Here is an 18,696-nt window from a genome sequence, read left to right as displayed (position 1 = left end):
CAGTCAAAAGATGGCTTCGTGGAGTTGGTTCTTTGTGTGGGTTCCGGGAACTGAACTCAGGTCACTGGCCCTGCCTACTGAGATGAGTCTTGTTTGAACATTGCCCTGGATTGGTTTCAAAGCTTTGTCATTAGATGCTTCTGTAGTATTATAAGTCTGTGTGTCTTCACTGCTGGGGCCCTTTGTGCATGCTGTCTTAATGCACTGTATAGACATGTAGGATCCAAAGCCTGCATTGTGACATCATTCTATCACCTCAGTGGAGAGCCACCCCAAACCCTAACCCCTATTCACATATTCCATGTTGTTTTTGTTTTTACATGTTGACAGTGGTTTGCTTTAACTTGCCTGTTTGATCGAGTTAGAGGGCAGAAGCATAAGGATTCCAGTGCTTTGTAAGTGAGTTGTGAGTTAGTAAGTTAGTTATGGTAAAATATGTCATATGCAAACACGTGCTTGTGCAAATAAGAGAACACAGAAACAAGCGGCCTCAGGATCTATTCTAGACTTGTTTTCCCCCCTACTCATTTATAAACTACCCAATCTTACACCAGACATTGCTCCTTTTTTTTCTAAACCACTTATACCCGTTAACACAGCCTCCTTATCTTTGAACCAACTAGAAACACAAACCTGCCTCTGAAGGCAGCATTTGCAGCTTAGTCGAGGTGTCTTAGAGATGACCTAAACAGCCCCTAGCTCTGACTTCAGCTTCTAGAGTATGTGCACCTGTGTGCACATGTCAGCGAGCAAGGTGCTGAGTGAATCCTGGAAGCCTTCTGCCATGGGAGGAGTTAGGCTTGCAAGCTGCATTCTTGGCTTGAGTTTCTGTGTCTGAGCTCACCAAGAAGGACCTCCACCTTAGTGTCAGTGCAGAGCTACGGCACTAGCCTGAAGTGGTTCTGAGTTTTAGAATAGCGATGCACATTTGGAAAGGAAGAGAGAAAGCAAAAAAGGAAGTTAGAAAGTGATTATCATTTTTATTCTTACCACTCAAATGTAGTTACTGTGTGTTTTTGCGGTTTTGATTTTTTGTTTTATGTGTGTGTGTGTATGTATATATATGTGTGTGTGTGTGTGTGTGTATATATATATATATACATACATATATATATATATATATATATATATATTTTTTTTTTCCAAGATGAGGTTTCTCTGTGTATCCTTGGCTGTCTGTAGACCAGGCTGGCCTCAAACTCTGGGAAATCCTCCTGCCTCTGCCTCCCGAGTATTGGGATTAAAGGCGTGCACCATCATCGCCGAACTCTGTTTCTTTTGTCTACATGTAATTCACAAATCCTTTTGGTTGCTTGGTTGATTGTTTTGATTTGTTTTTTTGTTTATGTGTTTTTATTTTGTTTTTCTAGATAGGGTTTATCTGTGTAGCCCTGGCTGTCCTGGAATTCAATCTGTAGAGCAGGGTTACTTCAAACTCCTCCTGCCTCTGCCTCACAAGTGCTGAGATTAAAGGCAAGTGCTGGGATTGTTAAAGGTGTGTGCCACCACACCTGACTGTACCTTTTTTTTTAAGTCTCTTACTGTAGTCTTGGTCAGAGTTGAACTCAAGTCCTCTTGCCTCCTAAGTGCAGGCGTGGCAAACGTATTTTTAATTGGCGTATTCTCGTTCATCTGTCAGCAACCCATGTTCCTGAATGGCCACACAGTATGCTTTTCTGCTTTCCAGGTCATGTGTCCTCTCAGCGGCACAACTGCAGATAGTGTGAAAGCAACAACAGCTATAAGGAGACGAGTATGGGGGCACTCCCATAATACTTGATCTTCACAAACATTCCGTCTCCGTGTGTTCATGGGTCACGGTTCGCTCACTCCTACTTAACTGTTTCCTTTTGACAGAATATGCATAGCTTTGCAAAAGGTGGCAGGATAGCCAAGGGATCCCTTGCACCCTTAACCCAGCTTTCCCCCAAACTTCTTGTTGAACAGCTGCACTACAACATCCAAACCAGTAAATGTCATTAATGTGTGCTCTTGGCTTGGTACTGTTTGACATGTAACCACTACCCTCCATTGGCAAAGAGCCAAACCTCTTCCATCACACAAAGGGAGATTGTTCTCATCCTACCGTCTCACATCCAGCCTCCACGCACCAACCATTCCTACAGCTTGAGAATCTAATGTCTAATTTCCATCTCTGTCATTTTGACATTTGACGATATTTTGCAAATGGAGTCATGTCAAATGTAACTTGGCTTTATTTCACTCAGCATTGAGATCCTTTTAAGCTGTCCCATGGATCAATAGCATTCCTTTTTATTGCTGTGTGGTGTTCCAACGTATGGGTACTCCACAGTTCATGTAGCTTTTTGCTCATTGAAGGCTATTTTGCTTGTTTCAAAGTGTTCTTTTAAGGTTATATGGATCAAATCTTTGATTTGAGTCAGTACAGAGTATGACAGTATAGACCTTGAACTTCATGTGTGATTCAGCTGTTAAGGAAGATACCCTCTTCATTGATTATAGACAAGCTTCCAACTTGAATGTTGTTCAGAATGGAGTGGTCCATCCATATCCAGGTTTTTAATTGGGTCATATCTTTTATTTTAATGTACTTGAACTCATTAAAACTCACTGATTTAAGCCAAAGATCATTGGTCTTCTGGGGGTTTCCAGGTACTTCATTGATTAACAGGGACATCATAAACCTATAGTTGAATTTTTGTCTATCCTTTGTAGAGGCAGAAACTTGGGTTCAAATTTCAGGGTTACCACTTGGAATTTGTGGACTAAGAGAAGTCACTTAGCTTTCAGCCTCCATTTTCTCTGTGAAAACCACACCAGCCCTGTCTTAGAAGGTAACTGTGAGGAGCCGGTGAAATAACCTAGACATGGAAAGAACCAAATAAATATGACTTTAACAAATATAAGAACATTACCTTCAGTAATGTTGCGGGGAAAGGACAGTTTTAGAATCAAGTATTTATTAACAAGTTGGGGGGGGGAGTAGCTTTGTTGAAATGTTTACTTTTTTTAAGACCCAGTTTTGTGGACAGCTGAAAGGACTGGAGGGGGAGTATTTCTGTGGGCTGAGGTGGATGGCCTGTGCTGAGAACACAGACACCAATTAGCAGACCTGTGAAGAAATTGTTTAAATCAACAGCGTCTGCACACCCTGCCATCTGCTTCCTGTTAAGCAGATCTCTCTTTTTCACATGGTTCCCCTGTCGGTTTCCATGGCCCTGCTCTCTGCTTCTCCTGGCTTATCACCATCATTTTCTTGGCCTTAAGTGGAAGCTTCCCTAAGGATCCTCTCCACTGCTTTTTCCACGACTTCGTCCCTGGCAGTGTCCTGCTTTACCTCATTCCCCAAAACCTACATCTGCGTCCCTCACCCTGACCTCCCTCATTTCCATCCTGCTGGCTGGACAGCTCTGTTGAACTCAGTAGTTCCCAGACTAGGTCATTTTTCTTCCCCAGATGCACTTTTTTTTTTTTTTTTCAACTCCCTAGTTCTATCCACAGACCCAAGGTCTTCTCTGGCTTCCTGCCTGTACACGTAGCATTGTCCCCAAGCATTCATCTTTCTATCACTTCCCCACCCTCACCCCAAAAAACTCGTCCTGTTGGAGAGTCTTCGGTACATTTTCTCCTTCCTCGCCTGTTTAAATTTCCATCCCAATTTTAAAATTAACACACCCCTATCCATCTTCAAGTATGTCATGTGAATCCTCCACAGCTCTGTGCCGGTTCCCTTGAGGACCACAGCGTTCCAAGATGTCCCTCCTTGTCTATGTAAAAGCCATATTTTTATTCCAGTGTAAGACCCCTGTGCTTAGAACTGAAACTTTAAAAAAAAAAAAAATTACGTACTCAAATTCAGACTAACTGAAAAGAAGTACTAAAAAATGAAATCTTAGCAGTCCCTAATATTTTGCTTTTCTCTAACTTCTTTTAAAGTAATTAATCTTCTAACTTAGAAATGTATCTTCCTATTTTCTGTTTTTGTTGTTGTTGTTGGGCCCATGTAGGGTTCCTTTCAACATATTTAATTATTTCTTACAAGATTTGCTAGTCCTGTGCTAGAAATTCAGTTTTTGTCTGACTTATATCTTCCAGCAGTACTTAATTTCCCTCATTATCTAAGTGTGTGTGTGTGTGTGTGTGTGTGTGTGTGCGCGCATGCTTGCACATGCCTGTGGTAAAGAGGTCAGAGGTTGAGGTCGTGTCTTGCTTAACTGTTCATTCTATTGACGGTCTCTCACTTGAACCCGAGTCTTGCTGCTTGGCTGGGTTGTCTGGCCAGTGAGACCCCAGGATCTGCCCATCTAACTCCCTCCAGTGCTGGAGTTGCAGATGGAGGCCACCATGCTAGCATTTATTTAAGTACTGGGGGTCCATAATCAGGTGCTCATGCTTGTCCAGCAAGAACATTACCCCCGAGCCACCTCTCCAGACCCTCAGAGACACTTTCCTTTGTCTAGGGAAGGCATGGACCAGTTTTCCTTGAGACATCAATGGTAGTCTATCTTCAGCCTAAGCAGAATCCCAAAGATGTCACCATCAGATAATTTGTGACTTTATGCTAATACATTACCTCTGTACTTATGTCTAATGCATAGCTCTCAGCACCCCATTTACCCACCAAAGCAAATAATTACACTCTGTTTGCCTCAAGTTTGTGTAATTTACTTGTGTGTGGAGGAGAGAAGTTTATATTAGGAAAAGAAAACTTGTGGGATTGTTAAGGCTCTTCCGAGGAGGAGGAAGCAGGTGGTGGGGATGGACAACTGTGAGGCTGACAGGTGACTGAGGTCACCTACAGTCACCCGTCTTTCCTCAGCCAGGCAATTCCATGAAACTTAACATAATGTGCTCTTGAATCTCATGCAGATGGCAATCAGAAGCTATTTCCCTGTGAAGTCTGTGGGAGATGCTTTGCAGCAGATGTTCTGGTAAACATAAAGACATTTTGTAGATGTGTTTCATTGGAGTTAAATGAACTGTCAAGTCAGTGAGGAGGCAACGGTGCCAAGATTAAAGACAGATGTGGAGAGGGGCGGGGGAGAGAAGTACGTAACCTATGGCTGCCAGGCCCGGAGGACACTGAGGCAGGCTGATAATGCCACGTTCAGAAGTGACCCTGTTAACCACGGTCTCCCTGAAAGCATGCCAGATGGAATGGTCTTGGCACAGACCACTTCCCTTGAGAGATTCTGGCTCTCCCGCCTTTTCTTTAAGCATCAAAAATTCAAATTTCAAGGCCAAAACACCAGGGAAATTAGCTGGTCGAGAGGAATGAGCATTGGATTTCAGGCATCTGGAAACTTGGCTCGTAGCTGCAAATTTGTCACTAATTCTGACAAGTCCTGTAGCCGTCCTGTTTTCTGCCTTGCCACGTACACGGAACTCTCTGATTTCAAGGGGTTTTTATACCGTTGGAACAAATAATACATGGATACAAGCCTGCTCCAAGATCTAATTTTCCAGATACGAACTAACTGCATGTCAAGTTCCCAGGCTTTAAAGTTGAACAAAAGTTTGGATTATTTCAAACTTGAGGGGCACAAGAGGTGTGGGGGGGATGGGTTTCAAGCAAATGGTACCACCTTAGTGTTGTAAGGAGATAGCCAAGAAAGATAAATTTTTAAAAAGGAATTCTTACAATGATAATGTAATCATTTGGGTATTTTAGATCATGGGATAGTATATTGAACTTGCAGATTTAGGGTTTGGATGACAAGGGACCTCCAAAATGCAGTTGTAGGTTTTGTTTTTCTGGGAAATTTTAGAAACGAAATATCTGTTCTGGGTAAACTGTGGTTGGAGCCCCTGAAGCTACCAGTGGAACTCATACAAGCCTGTTGCAGCCCAGTGTCTACCAGTATCTTTCAGCACTCTGCTACCTTTGCTGACTAGGAGCTGCACCCCTGAGAGGAGTTGAGACCTAGGTGGTACCTCTGGCTAGCAATTGCTAAATGCTAAGTATGCTTACATACTCCCGAGTCTCACTCCTAAGCCTGTCTCTCGGCTGTACAGAACACTGAATCACATGGTCTGATACTCTCTCCTGTAGTTTAACATGGATGACTTGGAGGAACAGAGATTTTTTATAGAACCTGCATTTTGAGAATCCAGACAAAGCAACTTTGTAAATGGTAGCCATTATGGACGAGGACAAAAATGTGCATGTTGTGCCCTAGAGGCACTGTGACCAATTGTATTAGTCAGTAATTTTCAGTTGCTGTGATGAAACATGCTGACCAAAAGCAATTCAAGGAAGAAAGGGTCGTCTTTGGCTTACAGTTCCAGATAGATAAAGCCCATCGTGGCCACAAAACCATGGCATGGTGGGAAATGCATGGTAACTGGAGCTGGAAGCTGGCTGGTCACATTTTATCTAAACAGAGAAAGCCAACTAAATGAACAGGAAATAGGCCAGCCCTTGGTAAGAGACTTTGTCCAGCAAGGCTCCACCTCCTGAAGGTTCCATAGCATCCTCACACAATGTCCCTAAAAGGGGACCAAGTACTCAAGTCCCTGAGCCCATGAGGGACATTTCTTTTTCAGACCACCATACCATAACTTTCTGCAGGGACACCAAGCAAAGCTCTATGTGTCTTCTAGTTTGTCCTTTAGACAAGTTGAGTAATTTAAAGACTACTGACTGGAATAAAGAGCACATGGCCTAATTTTTAGAGTTTGAAATGTAAAATCAAATTTAAAGTCAAACTCTTTAGCCACTGTTTTAACCTTCTGTTACTATAACAAAATACCTGAGACAGTCACATTATGAACAGAAAAGATTCACATTTGTCCCAGTTCTAGAGGTGCCATTTCATGAGAACTTAGCTCCATTGCTTTGATCCTATGGTTGTAGCAGTAAAAACATAAAAGGAGGCAAAGCTTTTCCATTCATAAGCAGTAAGCAAAAGAAAATTAGAAGAAAGGGGTTTGAGTCCACAGTTTCTTGAAAGGATATACACCCCTGATGACCAAAAATCCTCCCAGTAAGAACTCACCCACTTTTGCTGTCCTGCTTTTGAGACAGGGTCTCTTTATGTAGCCCACGGTGCCTTGCACCCACAACCCTATTCCCTGGGCTTCCCTGCTACTGAAATAGAGGCCCACACCTCCATTTCCAGCTTAGACCTCACCTCTTAAAGGTCCACAAGTATAGGAAGCTGTAAAACGCCTTTTGTTACCTTTCCCTAAATACAATATTGAGCTGTGTTTGACATGACTGGGGAGAGTAATGGAATTTCTCTACTGTGGCCTAGAATTAGAGAATGGACTAAATTCTACAAGCACTTGCCTGTCACCATCCTGGAGGTTAAGTATGTCATCATTAAAACTTTGTGATCATACATTTTCCAAATCCAATCCCTTCCCTTCCTTGTCCAGGAAAGACATGGACCAATATGTAAGAAACTTTTCAACAAAAAACGCAAACCCTTCGATTCCTTGAAGCAAAGATTACAGGGAACAGACATTCCCACCGTAAGTCAGCCACCTCAGCCCAAGGTATGCCAACGATTTCTTTACTTCTCAATACAGAAAGGACATTTAAGCTGGTTTCTTGGCTCTCTGGTTTCATTTTTTGCTTGATAAGGCAGTGTAATGGAATTTAAATATAATCCACCTTTACTGTTTTCTGTATAATCTTACTTAGATTTCCAAATAAAGTTTAGATACTTTCCAGATGTAGTTGAAAGAATCCTGTTTACATTTTCATTAGCATGCCTTTCAGTCTAGAAAGTGGTCTGGGAAAAAAGTTACTCCCCGCTTCCCTGACCCTCTGAGATAAGGTTTCACTGTAGAGCTAAGGTTGGCCATGAACTGCCTGCATAGCCCAACTAGCTTTAAGTTCACAATCCTTCTGCCTCAACTTCCCCAGTGTTGAGACTGCACATGTGTATGCAATACCAGGAAGAAAGTTACCGTTGGGACCAGCAAGATACCTGCCACCAAGCCTGACAACCTGAGCTCAGTCCCCAGGGAACCAGACGGTGGGAAAACAGTCCCGAGAGCTGTCTGTCCCCTTACACTCCTCGAGAGCTGTGGTCTAGACACACCCCCACCCACAAATAAATCAGCTAAAATGAAATTTCCAAACAAAAGTTTAAGAAAGTCACCTTTCATCTTGCATCTGTCTTTCTCTAAAGTTTTATGGTTTCATTGTTTCTCTGATTTTGTGTGTGTGTGTGTGTGTGTGTGTGTGTGTGTGTGTTGTCACTGTTATGATTTGTAAATGATATTGCTGTAGTTTGCAAACTTTTTAAAATAGTTCTCGGGGAAAATTTTTTCTCTACAAAAAAACTTTCTCTGCCAGCTACACGACCCCATTTGCTATAAATTCAAAACCTAGGCTTTTTTTTTTTTTTTTTTTTTTTTTTAAATCTGTGCATTGGTATGTAGTGTGGGGCAGTAGATGCTGCTTTGGTTTTGTTTCTCACAGGGTCAGCCCATGAGGAAATCCAACTGGAGACAGCAGCATGAGGATTTCATCAATACGATTCGGTCAGCAAAGCAGTGCACTCTAGCCATTAAAGAGGGCAGGCCCCTTCCGCCTCCCCCTCCTCCATCCATCAACCCAGGTGTGTGCGTATCTGGCTTGCTTCGGGGGTCACGGTTGACTTTTAGCCCTATAAAAATGACAGTGATAATGACATTGAGGTAGTTTTATTCATTGTTTAAGTGAATATATGCAGCCCACATTGTTACCCTTTTCTTCCAGTTCACAGAGCTTGTATGTTCCCTCCTGTCGGTCCCACCTTGAGATGCCACCAGGAGACACCATCACACCTGGTAGTGTCAGTACATACCTAAAGGGCACGCCATTTGCACTGTGGTTGAGGGGCAGGAAGCTGTTCACAGTTCTCTACTGGTTCCACAGGGTCAGCAACGTACAGCTCCGTGTTTGCAAGTGATGTGCTCATAAAGCCAACCATGGAAAGTCATATGGGTTAAGTGGCTTCACCGCTTTCCTTCCTCCAAGCCTTGTGCTTTGAAAAGTTTCAAATCTAAGAAACAGGAAAGAATAGGACAATAATCATTTACGTGTCTTCTCAAGTCCAAGGATTGTGGACTGTACTACCTTACTATCTCTGTATCTCTGTCTCTGTCTGTCTGTCTCTCTCCTCTGTCTGTTTGTCTGTCTCCTCTCTGTGTGTGGGGCGTTTACCCACCACCCCCACAGTTCCCCAGAGCTTTCTTGAGTGCAATCGGCAGGAAATATTAGATAGAAGGATTTATAGTGGAGAATATCACGGAGATAAACAGAAAATAAAGGATAGCCTCGAGAGGGCCTGGAACCTATTCCAACGGGCCCCGACTGTCTCTGCCCCAGAGTATTTATAGAGACACCAAGGGGTGGAGCAAAAGACCTCCTCCCCCAGCACAGCCAAGTGCAGACCATCTCAGACGCCTGCACCCAGGTCCGTGGTCCTGATCATCCTCTATTCGGACCTGCTGGGTAAAGCCACGAAGAACCCGAGAACGGGCTCCCACATCTGTGTCTCTCTCTTCTCTGTCTCTCTGTCTCTTTGTGTGTATATGTGTTTTATTGGGTCAGGTACCACACACACACACACACACACACACACACACTCATGCATGCACGCACGCACGCACACACGCACACAAAGATCAGAGGACAACTTTTAGGATTGATTCCTTTCTTTCTACTGTGGGTCCTGATGATCAAACCAGGCTGCCGGGCTTGGTGGCAGGCAGACACCTTTACCCACTGAGCCATCTCAGTGACCCTGGAAGATGTCTCTAACCGTGCAGTCTTAGATAGCGGTACTTTATCCTTGACAATGTCAACAATTCATTTCTGAAGGAAAGAAAACACAGATTCATGTTTTCCAAGTTATTTGAAGAATGTGTCTAAGGCTCTCCCCATACCCACCCAGCCAGAATCCAGAATCGGGTCAAGGTCCAAATGTTGCTTTCCCTTGTCTTTTCAGATGGTTTTCGATGTTCTCCACCTTTGTCCAATGATTGAACTTTCAGAATGCTGCCTGTTCTGTACTTGTCTGCCTGTTTGGTCATAGCGATGTTTAACTTGTCTCTGTCCCATCTTTTACACAAGTTGGAAGCTAAGACTGGAGGCCCAGTTAGGTTCATTTTAACCTCTTGTCAGATGTGTGATTTGCAAATAGTTTTTCTCCTATTTTGTGTTGCCTTTGGACAGTATTGTATTTAGTTAAAGCACAACATTTTAAATTTTGAACTACTTTTTCTTTTGTGGTCTATGTTTTTCATGTTATAGAAGACAGTATCATTGCCAAATACAGCACTAACACCTCTCCCCTGAAGAATCTCTTGTTTGGGGTCAAAGGTCTCACGTAGCTCAGACTGGCCTCAAAGTTGCTGTATGGTCAAAGATGACACCAAGTCCCTGGTCCTCCTTTCACTTCCACATGCTGGAATGACAGGTGTGCACCACCCGGCCTAACCCCCTGTGTTTCTTATTCTGAAGTTCTAGGATTTACTGGGAGGTGGTTTGTCTATCCTGAGTTAGCATTTGGGGGAAATGCAAGGGAAGGCTTCCCTCTTACTACATGATATAGTTGGTTAAAATGTTATCACGGAACCCAACACTTTGTACAATGACTATGCAAAAATAAAAAATGAATCATTTAAAAGGCCATTCTTCCCTTCTTAAACAGTAACAGTATCTTATTAAAAGTTCCGGAGGACCCAGTAAAGTGGCTCAGTGTGTAAAGGTGCTTGCCACGAAGCTTGACAGACTTTGTTCCAACCCCAGGACTCGTATGGTGGAAGGTGACTTTCACATGCTCCTCCATACATACGCACACAAATAAATAAACCTGATCTTTAAAAAAATGTAAAGTCAAGTCACTGTACACTTGGAAGTTTAATCTCTCTGTCCTGTGCTACTCATCTACGGTTGTCCTCCTACCAGTGCAGCTCCACCTTGATTACCACAAGAATAAAGTAAGTTTTGAGACCAAAAACTGTGAATGCTGCAGACACAAGAAGCTGTTTTGGCTGTTTGGGGTCTTCTGACATTCCATATGAATTTTAGGACTTTTTTTTTTTTTCTATTTCTACAAAAGAAAAAAAATGTCACTTTGGGGGATGGAGAGATGGCTCAGCATGATAGAGTTCAGAAGACCCAGGTTCAGTATCTAGCACCTGCATGGAGGCTCACAACCTTGTGTAACTCCAATTCCATGAAGTTACAGAACCTCTGTAGGCGCCTGCACTCACATGGTGTACATTCAGACAAGCAGGCTGTCTCAGTTACTTTTCTATTGATGTGATAAGACAAGACCAAGGAAATTTAAAGAAGAGAGAGTTTATTTGTGCTTATAGTTTCAGAGGGTTAGAACCCATGGCCATCAAGACAGGGAGCAGGGCAGCGAGAAGGCAGGCACGGTACTGGGATAATACCTCAGAGCTTATATCTTGACTCATAAGCACAAGGCAGAGAGAGCTAATTGGGAATGGCATGGGCTTTTGAAACCTCAAAACCCACCCCCAGTGATACACCTCCTCCAACAAGACCACACTTCCTCCAACAAGGACACACTTCCTCTGACATGGTCACACCCCCTCTAACAACACCACACCCACTCTAACAAGGCCACACCTCCTAATCCTTCCCGAACAGCCCCACCAACAGGAAACCAAGCATACAAATATCTGAGCCTATGGGGAGCCGTTCTTATTCAAACCACCACACAAGCGCACACACATACACATGAAAAATAAACACAAATGTTTTGAATGCCACTTTGGAATTTTAACAGGGACTTCACTAAACCCATAGATGACTTCGGATAATACTGTCATTTTAACAGTATTATTTTCTACTGCATGGGCAAGAAAATGGCTTTACATTTATCTGTGTTTTCTTTTATTCTTTCACCAATGTTTTCCATGTATTAGTCTTTTGCTTTCTCATTTGAATTTATTCATAAGTTTTTTATCCTTTTTGATTTTCTAGAAAATGGAATTTTTAGCCTTGCTCATTATTCATTGTTTGCACATACAAAATGCAGCTTAGTTTTGGTATGCCGACTCTGTATCCTGTAACTCTGCTGGATTTATTTATTAGCTCTAACACTGCTTCTGTGGAATCATTAGCATTCTGTATATATGTCATCTGTAAACAGATAATGTTATTCTCCCTTTTCTATCTGTATGCCTTTTATTTCTCTTTCATGCCTAAATTCTGTCTAGTACTCCCAATACTTGTGAGATACAGGTGGCAAAAATGAGTGTTCTCATCTTGTCTCTACTGAGTACAGCACCACCAGTAGGCTTTATGTCACTGTGTAAAGCAAAAATAAGAGTATTCTTGGTAGGATTTTGACGTGTGAAATGAAATGTGTGAAACAATGGCACAAAGTTGAATGAGGAGAATAAACATATTTTTCAGGGTTTTATACAAGAATAGATATAATAGCGTGTGAAGATACATTGGAGGTTGCTACAGGGCCCATTCAAAAATACTGAGGTGTACCTAGTAAAACATCAGGTATGAAGAATGGGGGTGTGGGCAGAGAACATATGGGATAAGGTTGGACAACTGCAAATAAGTGGCCTGCTACTCCAGATAAAGACAGACACCGTCAAGCTAGTTAATAAAGCAAGAGCCAATGGTATGCTTTTCACAAGAAACACCCTTTAAGGACAGAATCTAAAAGCCTGGAGAAAGATAAAAGCAATAATCATAGAACTCGAGTATCTGCTGACATTGGGCAAAGAGAACTTCAGGATAAGTGTTAACAGAAACAATGATTCAAAAGCCACAGTCATTAAGGTGACCTATGTGCATGTCCTTAGTGCTTCTGAGAATGTAAAGCAAAACTTAACTAAGCTAGAAAGAGATAAATTCACTGTTCAGTTATTTTCAGACATCTTGTCATTCATATCATAATAACTGATAGGCTGACCCAAAGGAAAATCAGTAGTGCTATAGAAAACTTGGGTAGCAGTATCAACCAGTCTGTCCTCACTGACATAAATAGGACAAACAGAGCAGAATACACATTGCTCTCAAGTACACAGAGAACATTATATTCAGGGCTATAAAGTTAGCGACAGGAATCTTAGGAGGATTGAAATAATATAGAATATATTTTCTGACCACAATAAAATTAAATTAGAAGTTAATGAAAAAATATATCTGGAAAATTTCTGAGTACTTAGAAATAGCAAGTGATTTCTAAACAGCCCACAAATCTAAGAACAAGTCACACATTGAATTAGAAAATACTTTAAGTGAATAATAATGAAAACATCAAAGTTACAGGGTCTTGGCTTATAAGCTGATAAAATTTTGCTTTTAAAAGTAAAATATGAGCAAACTAGCCTAAATTAAATAGAAGGAAAAAATAATAAATGTAATTTATTATAACAACAAAATATTTTAAGAAGCATTTTGATCATCTCAAAAGAGCAAAACTGTTTGACAAAGTACAGCACTGTACATATTAAAAACAAAACAGAAACTCTCTCAGCAATTGGAAAATAAAAGATAATTTCTCCCGTAAAGAGAATCTTGGAAAAAATCTCTATTTCTCAACAGTGACCAACCAAACACATTCCCACGTAGCTCAGGGGGGAAAAAGCAAGAATGTCCATTCTGTCCACTTCTGTTAAACATGCTAGAAATAGTACCCAGTGCAATAAGAGAAAAATCAATGTATAATCATATAAATACACACATATAATATATATATATATGTATATATATATGACACATATAATATATGACATGAAGACTGAGCTGGAGAAGTAAGGTTACCTGAATCACAAGCTGTAATCACTAAAGAGGAAACAAAGAAAACTCTAGAAGGATGCTAGAATTAGAACAAAATCAGTACATTCTGGACTTCTGTGGGCTATACAGAAGCAATTAAATATGAAATTAAAAAACAACACAATAACATAAAAATGTTAAACATTAGGGATATAGTTGACAAAATATGTACAGAAGTATAAAATGAAAAACAGTATACTCCTTCGAGGAATTAAAAAGGACCAAAATTAATAGAAAGACTTACCATTTCCATGGCTTAAGAGACTCAGTAGTGTGCTGTGATGTCAACTCTACCCACATTTCTCTATGGTTTCAATTTAATTCCAATAAAAGTAACTGCAACTCTTCTTTGCCAAGTAGGAGTTAACCAGCTGACTCTAAAAGCATGTGCAAATTGAAAGGATCTGGAATAACCAAGCCAGTTTTGGGGGGAAACCCATAAAACAGAGGACTGATGCTCTCTTAGTGTCCAGACTCGCTATGAACATGGTATTTGTGGCAATGCAATGTTAGAAGGGCAACTGAACAGAAAATGGAATCTGCTATAGAATCAACCCCAAGCATGGTTGGTTTTCTTTTAAGGTGTGTTCTGGCTAAACTTGATATAAACGGAAGTCATCCAAGAGAAAGGAAAGTCAATTGATAAAACACCTCCATACACCTGGGCTGCAGGCAAGCCTGTGGTGCATGTTTTTTTTGTTGCTTGTTTTTGTTTGAGACAGGGGCTTACTACATAGCTTTAGCTGTCCTGAAATGAAACTTACTCTGTAGACCAGGCTGGCCTTGAACTCCCAGGGATCTGCCTGCCTCTGCCTCATGAGTGCTAGGATTAAAGACTCAGGCCACTATACCTGGATTGTTGTGCATTTTCTTAGTGGTTAATATGGGGGGGGGGTCGCCACTGAGCTGTGGTTCTCCTTCTGTAAGAAAGCAGGTTGAGCAAGGCATGAGGAACAAGCCAATAAGCAGTATCCCTCCATGGCCTCTGCATCAGCTCCTGCCTCCAGGTTCCTGTTCCTCTTGAGTTCTCGTCTTGACTTTGATGGTGAACATTGATGTGGAAGTGTAACCAAAATAAACCTTTCCCCCTCTAACTTGCTTTTTGGTCATGGTGTTTCATCACAGCAATAATGACCCCAAGACAAGATGCCAAGGTAATTAATTGGAGGGGAGAGTAGTCTTACCAACAAACATTGCTAGGAAAACTGGATATCAATTTGAAAAAAATAAACTCTTATACTTTGTATAACAATCACTTCAAAATAGATCATTAACAGAAGTATAACAAGTATTAAAATTAGAAAAACAGTGAACAAAACTAGGTCAATAAAGATTAACAAGGCTGAAGGAGCATGGTTCACTCGGTGTGGTGACACATGTATGTAATCTCAGCACCCAGGACTGAGGCAGGAAGATTCCAAGCCAGGGCTACTAAGTGAGAGCCTGTCTCAAAACAACCACAGCAGAGAGTCAGTTTTGTTTTGTTTGTGGGTGTTTTGTTCTTTTTATTGTGTGTGTGTGTGTGTGTGTGTGTGTGTGTGTGTGTGTGTGTGTGTGTGTGTGTGTGTTTGAGGCAAGGTTTCTCTCTGTAGACCAGGCTGTCCTCAAACTCAGAAATCCACCTGCCTCTGCCTCCTGAGTGCTAAGATAAAAGGCATGCATGCACCGCCGCCCCCACCACCACCTTAGGGGGCTCATGTTAAGACTACTGTCTCAATAACACTTAAAACTCACCATAAAGGGGCAAGAGATGTCATGAAATAACAACTGACCTTCACACGACAAAGCACTTAACGTTAGTTTCACTGTGCAAATTAAGGCCACAGCGAAATGCTACGACTCATGCTTCTGGTTTGCTTTCTGTTGGCATGGTAACCATGACAACCAAAGGAAACTTGGAGAGGATAAGGTTTATTACATCTTATAGTTCATCACTGAGGGAAGCCAGGGGAAGCGCGCAAGCAGAGGCCATAGAGAAATGCTGCTTACTGGCTTGCTCCTGATGGCTCCCTCAGTTTGCTTTTTAAAAATACAATCCAGGACCATCTAGGGGTGATATCACTCACAGTGGGCTGGGCCCCCCATATTAATCCTACATTAATCAAGAAAATACCCTGTAGACTTGCCTACAGGCCAATCTGATGGAGGCACTTTCTCAATTAAGTTTCTCCTCTTCCCAGATGACCCTGACTTCTACCAAATTGACAAAAAGAAGCAAACAAGCAATAAACCAGCTCAATCGATTATTTGTCAACTTGACACACAAATACATTATTATTAAGCCATAGTCTTCCCTTTATTGTTTATTCTAAGATCCCATGTTTATATCACAATATGAAGCATACTATAACTTTATAGATTCAAAGTCTTTTAAAAATATTCAGTCTCATAACCATGGATTCCTGTAAAATCCAAAATAAGTTGCATACTTTATAATTCCAAGGCAGGGAGAACCAGAGCAGAATTACAATCGGACCACAGCAAAATAAAGTCTAACCGTGTGAAAACTTCAATGCCCAGCGTCTGGAACTCACTCATGATCTTTGGGGCTCCAAAGGGCTTGAGCAATTCCTCTTCCCTAGCTCTGCCATCCACAGCACACACAGTGTGCTTTGTAGGATAGACTGGCTCCATTCCACGTCTACCACTGTCTTTAGGGGTCATCTCCCAGCCCTGCCATCTTCCATATGTTGGGGTCTCCACTGCAGCTGAGCCTGTGCCTTCACCGATGGCCTCTCCTGGACTCTCAGTGCCAGATCTCAGCTTCTCTCCATGAGACCTTCAACCTTGTAGTTTCCATGCTGTCAGAATAAGTACCATGTAGGAGATTCTTACATGTTACCAAATTCAGCTGCCAGCTTGAGATGCAGCTTTCAGCCCCTTTGGACCATAGCTTCTGTGTGCTGTCCCTGAGGAAAAAACTTCTGAGAAGATTTCACCTCAGGGATGTTGGTCTCTTCTCAATCGCAACTGATTTCTCAACCCTAATTAACCAGTGTCAATCGTCCCAGCAAAGCAAAGGTTTCACTTCAGTGGTGTTGGCCTCTTGCTAATCACAGCTTATTCTTCTGCCCCAGAGGACTGGAAACCACAGATTCTTCATCCAACCTGACCATATCTATAGCCCCAATAGTCCTTGCTTCCCTCTGAACCTTCATAAACCAGGCCTCCATTGTGTGCAGTTCTCCACACAAGCTCCCACAAAACAGCCCTTTAAGCTTTGAGCACGCCAGAGATTTTCTGGTTCAAAGTTCCAAACACTTCCACACTCCTTCCCCAAACAACACTGTTAAGTCTGTCTGTCGCAGCAATAGCCCAGTCTCTTGTACCAATTTCTGTTCTGTTTTGCATTCTATTACTGTGGGGGAAAAACACTGATTAGGACCAGTTTAGAGAGGATAGGGTTTATTTGGCTTACACATTCCAATCACAGTCTATCATTGTTGAAAGAAGTAAGGAAAGGAACTCAAGACAGGAATCTGGAGATAGTAACTGAATAAGACACCACAAAGAAATGCTGATTACTGGCTTGATCCGCATGGGTCACTCAGCTTGATACACACACACACACACACACACACACACACACACACACACACACACACCCAGGACCACATATATAGAAGTGGCATCACCCACAGTGGGCAGGGACCTCCCACATCAATCATGAATTTTTAAAAAAATGACCCATATGTTTGCCTACAGGACAATCTGATAGTGGAATTTTCTCAGTTGAGGGTTTCTCTTCTCAGGTGTCCTTTGTTGGTGTCTAACCAGCACAGCACTCACGTGTATAACTAAAATTGAACTCTGACAATTGGCTGGAATGTGTCACACTTAGAAGTCACATATACTGCTGATGAAAATATAAATAATGCCATCACTTGGCTCTGTCTCCTTAAGCACATATTTAACCTGTGCAAGAATCCTACTTCCACACATTTATGCAAAGAAATCTATCCATGAAATAGTCTTATAGTCACATTTGTTTATATAACATAAACTGAAACAATTGAAAATGCCCACCAACCAGCATGAAGGAAAACAAGCCATGAAATATGTACAAATGGAATCTACTCCATAGTACCACGATAAATATAGCAAGATGGATTATCTATTACCAAAACTACAGAGTGAGGAAAACTTGTCTATAGTGACAGGGAAATAGATCAGTGACTTGTCTGAGTGAGGCTACATCAGTAGAAGAGTGTTTGAAATGGGGCATGAGAAAAATTGGGGGGGGGTGTAAATGTTTTATATTTTAATTGGAATGGTTGCACAAATGCATGCATTTGTCAAGACTCACAAAACCACCAGCTTAAAAGAAATGCATTTTACTATGCAAGTTACTTTTCCAAAAGTTCTCTTGAAAAAAAGTCTAGAAACAAGCCACAGTGTAATCACACAATAAATACCTCCTAAAACTCAAATCATTTGAACAATTATACCAGAAAACAATCTTAGTAATTTCTTTATTTTTGCTCTATACTAATGAAAATGTAGCTTAAAATAATGCATCATCTTAATACGTTTAATGCAAAGATTTATGTCTACCATGTTAGTAACAAGAATCAGAAAACAAAACATTTCTTTGTATGTGCCTGTGAGTCCATGTGGGTGTGCAGATGCATGTGTGCCCATGGACATGCATGTTGGTGTGGAAGCCAGAGACTAAATTCAGATGTTGGGCTCGGGAGCACCAGCTACCTCCTTGGAGATAGTCTTTCATTGGCCAGAAGCTCACTTATTAGAGTAGACCTGCTGCTGGCCAGTGAGCCCCAGGGATCTCCTGTCTCCACACCTGCAGTGTCGGGATTGCTAGCACATGCCACCACACACAGTGTTTTTATGTGGGTTTGGGGGAATCAAATTCAGCTCATGGTACTGACAAGGTAGGTGTTTTACCTCCTCAATCACCTGCAAAGAACAAAGCATAC

The 18,696-nt window shown here is 41.7% G+C and overlaps 1 protein-coding gene across 2 annotated transcripts in view; it reads left to right on the top strand.

Moving 5' to 3' along the window:
- The window catches only part of Zc2hc1b (zinc finger C2HC-type containing 1B), a 52,608-nt gene that overhangs the window by 1,814 nt on the left and 32,098 nt on the right, over positions 1-18,696 (top strand). For both annotated transcript variants that reach the window (XM_028861343.2, XM_037200313.1), the window contains exons 2-4: positions 4,852-4,913; positions 7,363-7,482; positions 8,417-8,555. In XM_028861343.2, coding sequence (XP_028717176.1) covers positions 4,852-4,913; positions 7,363-7,482; positions 8,417-8,555 — 321 coding nt within the window. The remainder of the gene's footprint in view (positions 1-4,851; positions 4,914-7,362; positions 7,483-8,416; positions 8,556-18,696) is intronic.

Source organism: Peromyscus leucopus, chromosome 8a (genome assembly GCF_004664715.2).
Source record: "Peromyscus leucopus breed LL Stock chromosome 8a, UCI_PerLeu_2.1, whole genome shotgun sequence".
NCBI lineage: Eukaryota > Metazoa > Chordata > Mammalia > Rodentia > Cricetidae > Peromyscus > Peromyscus leucopus.
This window is presented reverse-complemented; position numbering and strand designations above follow the sequence as displayed.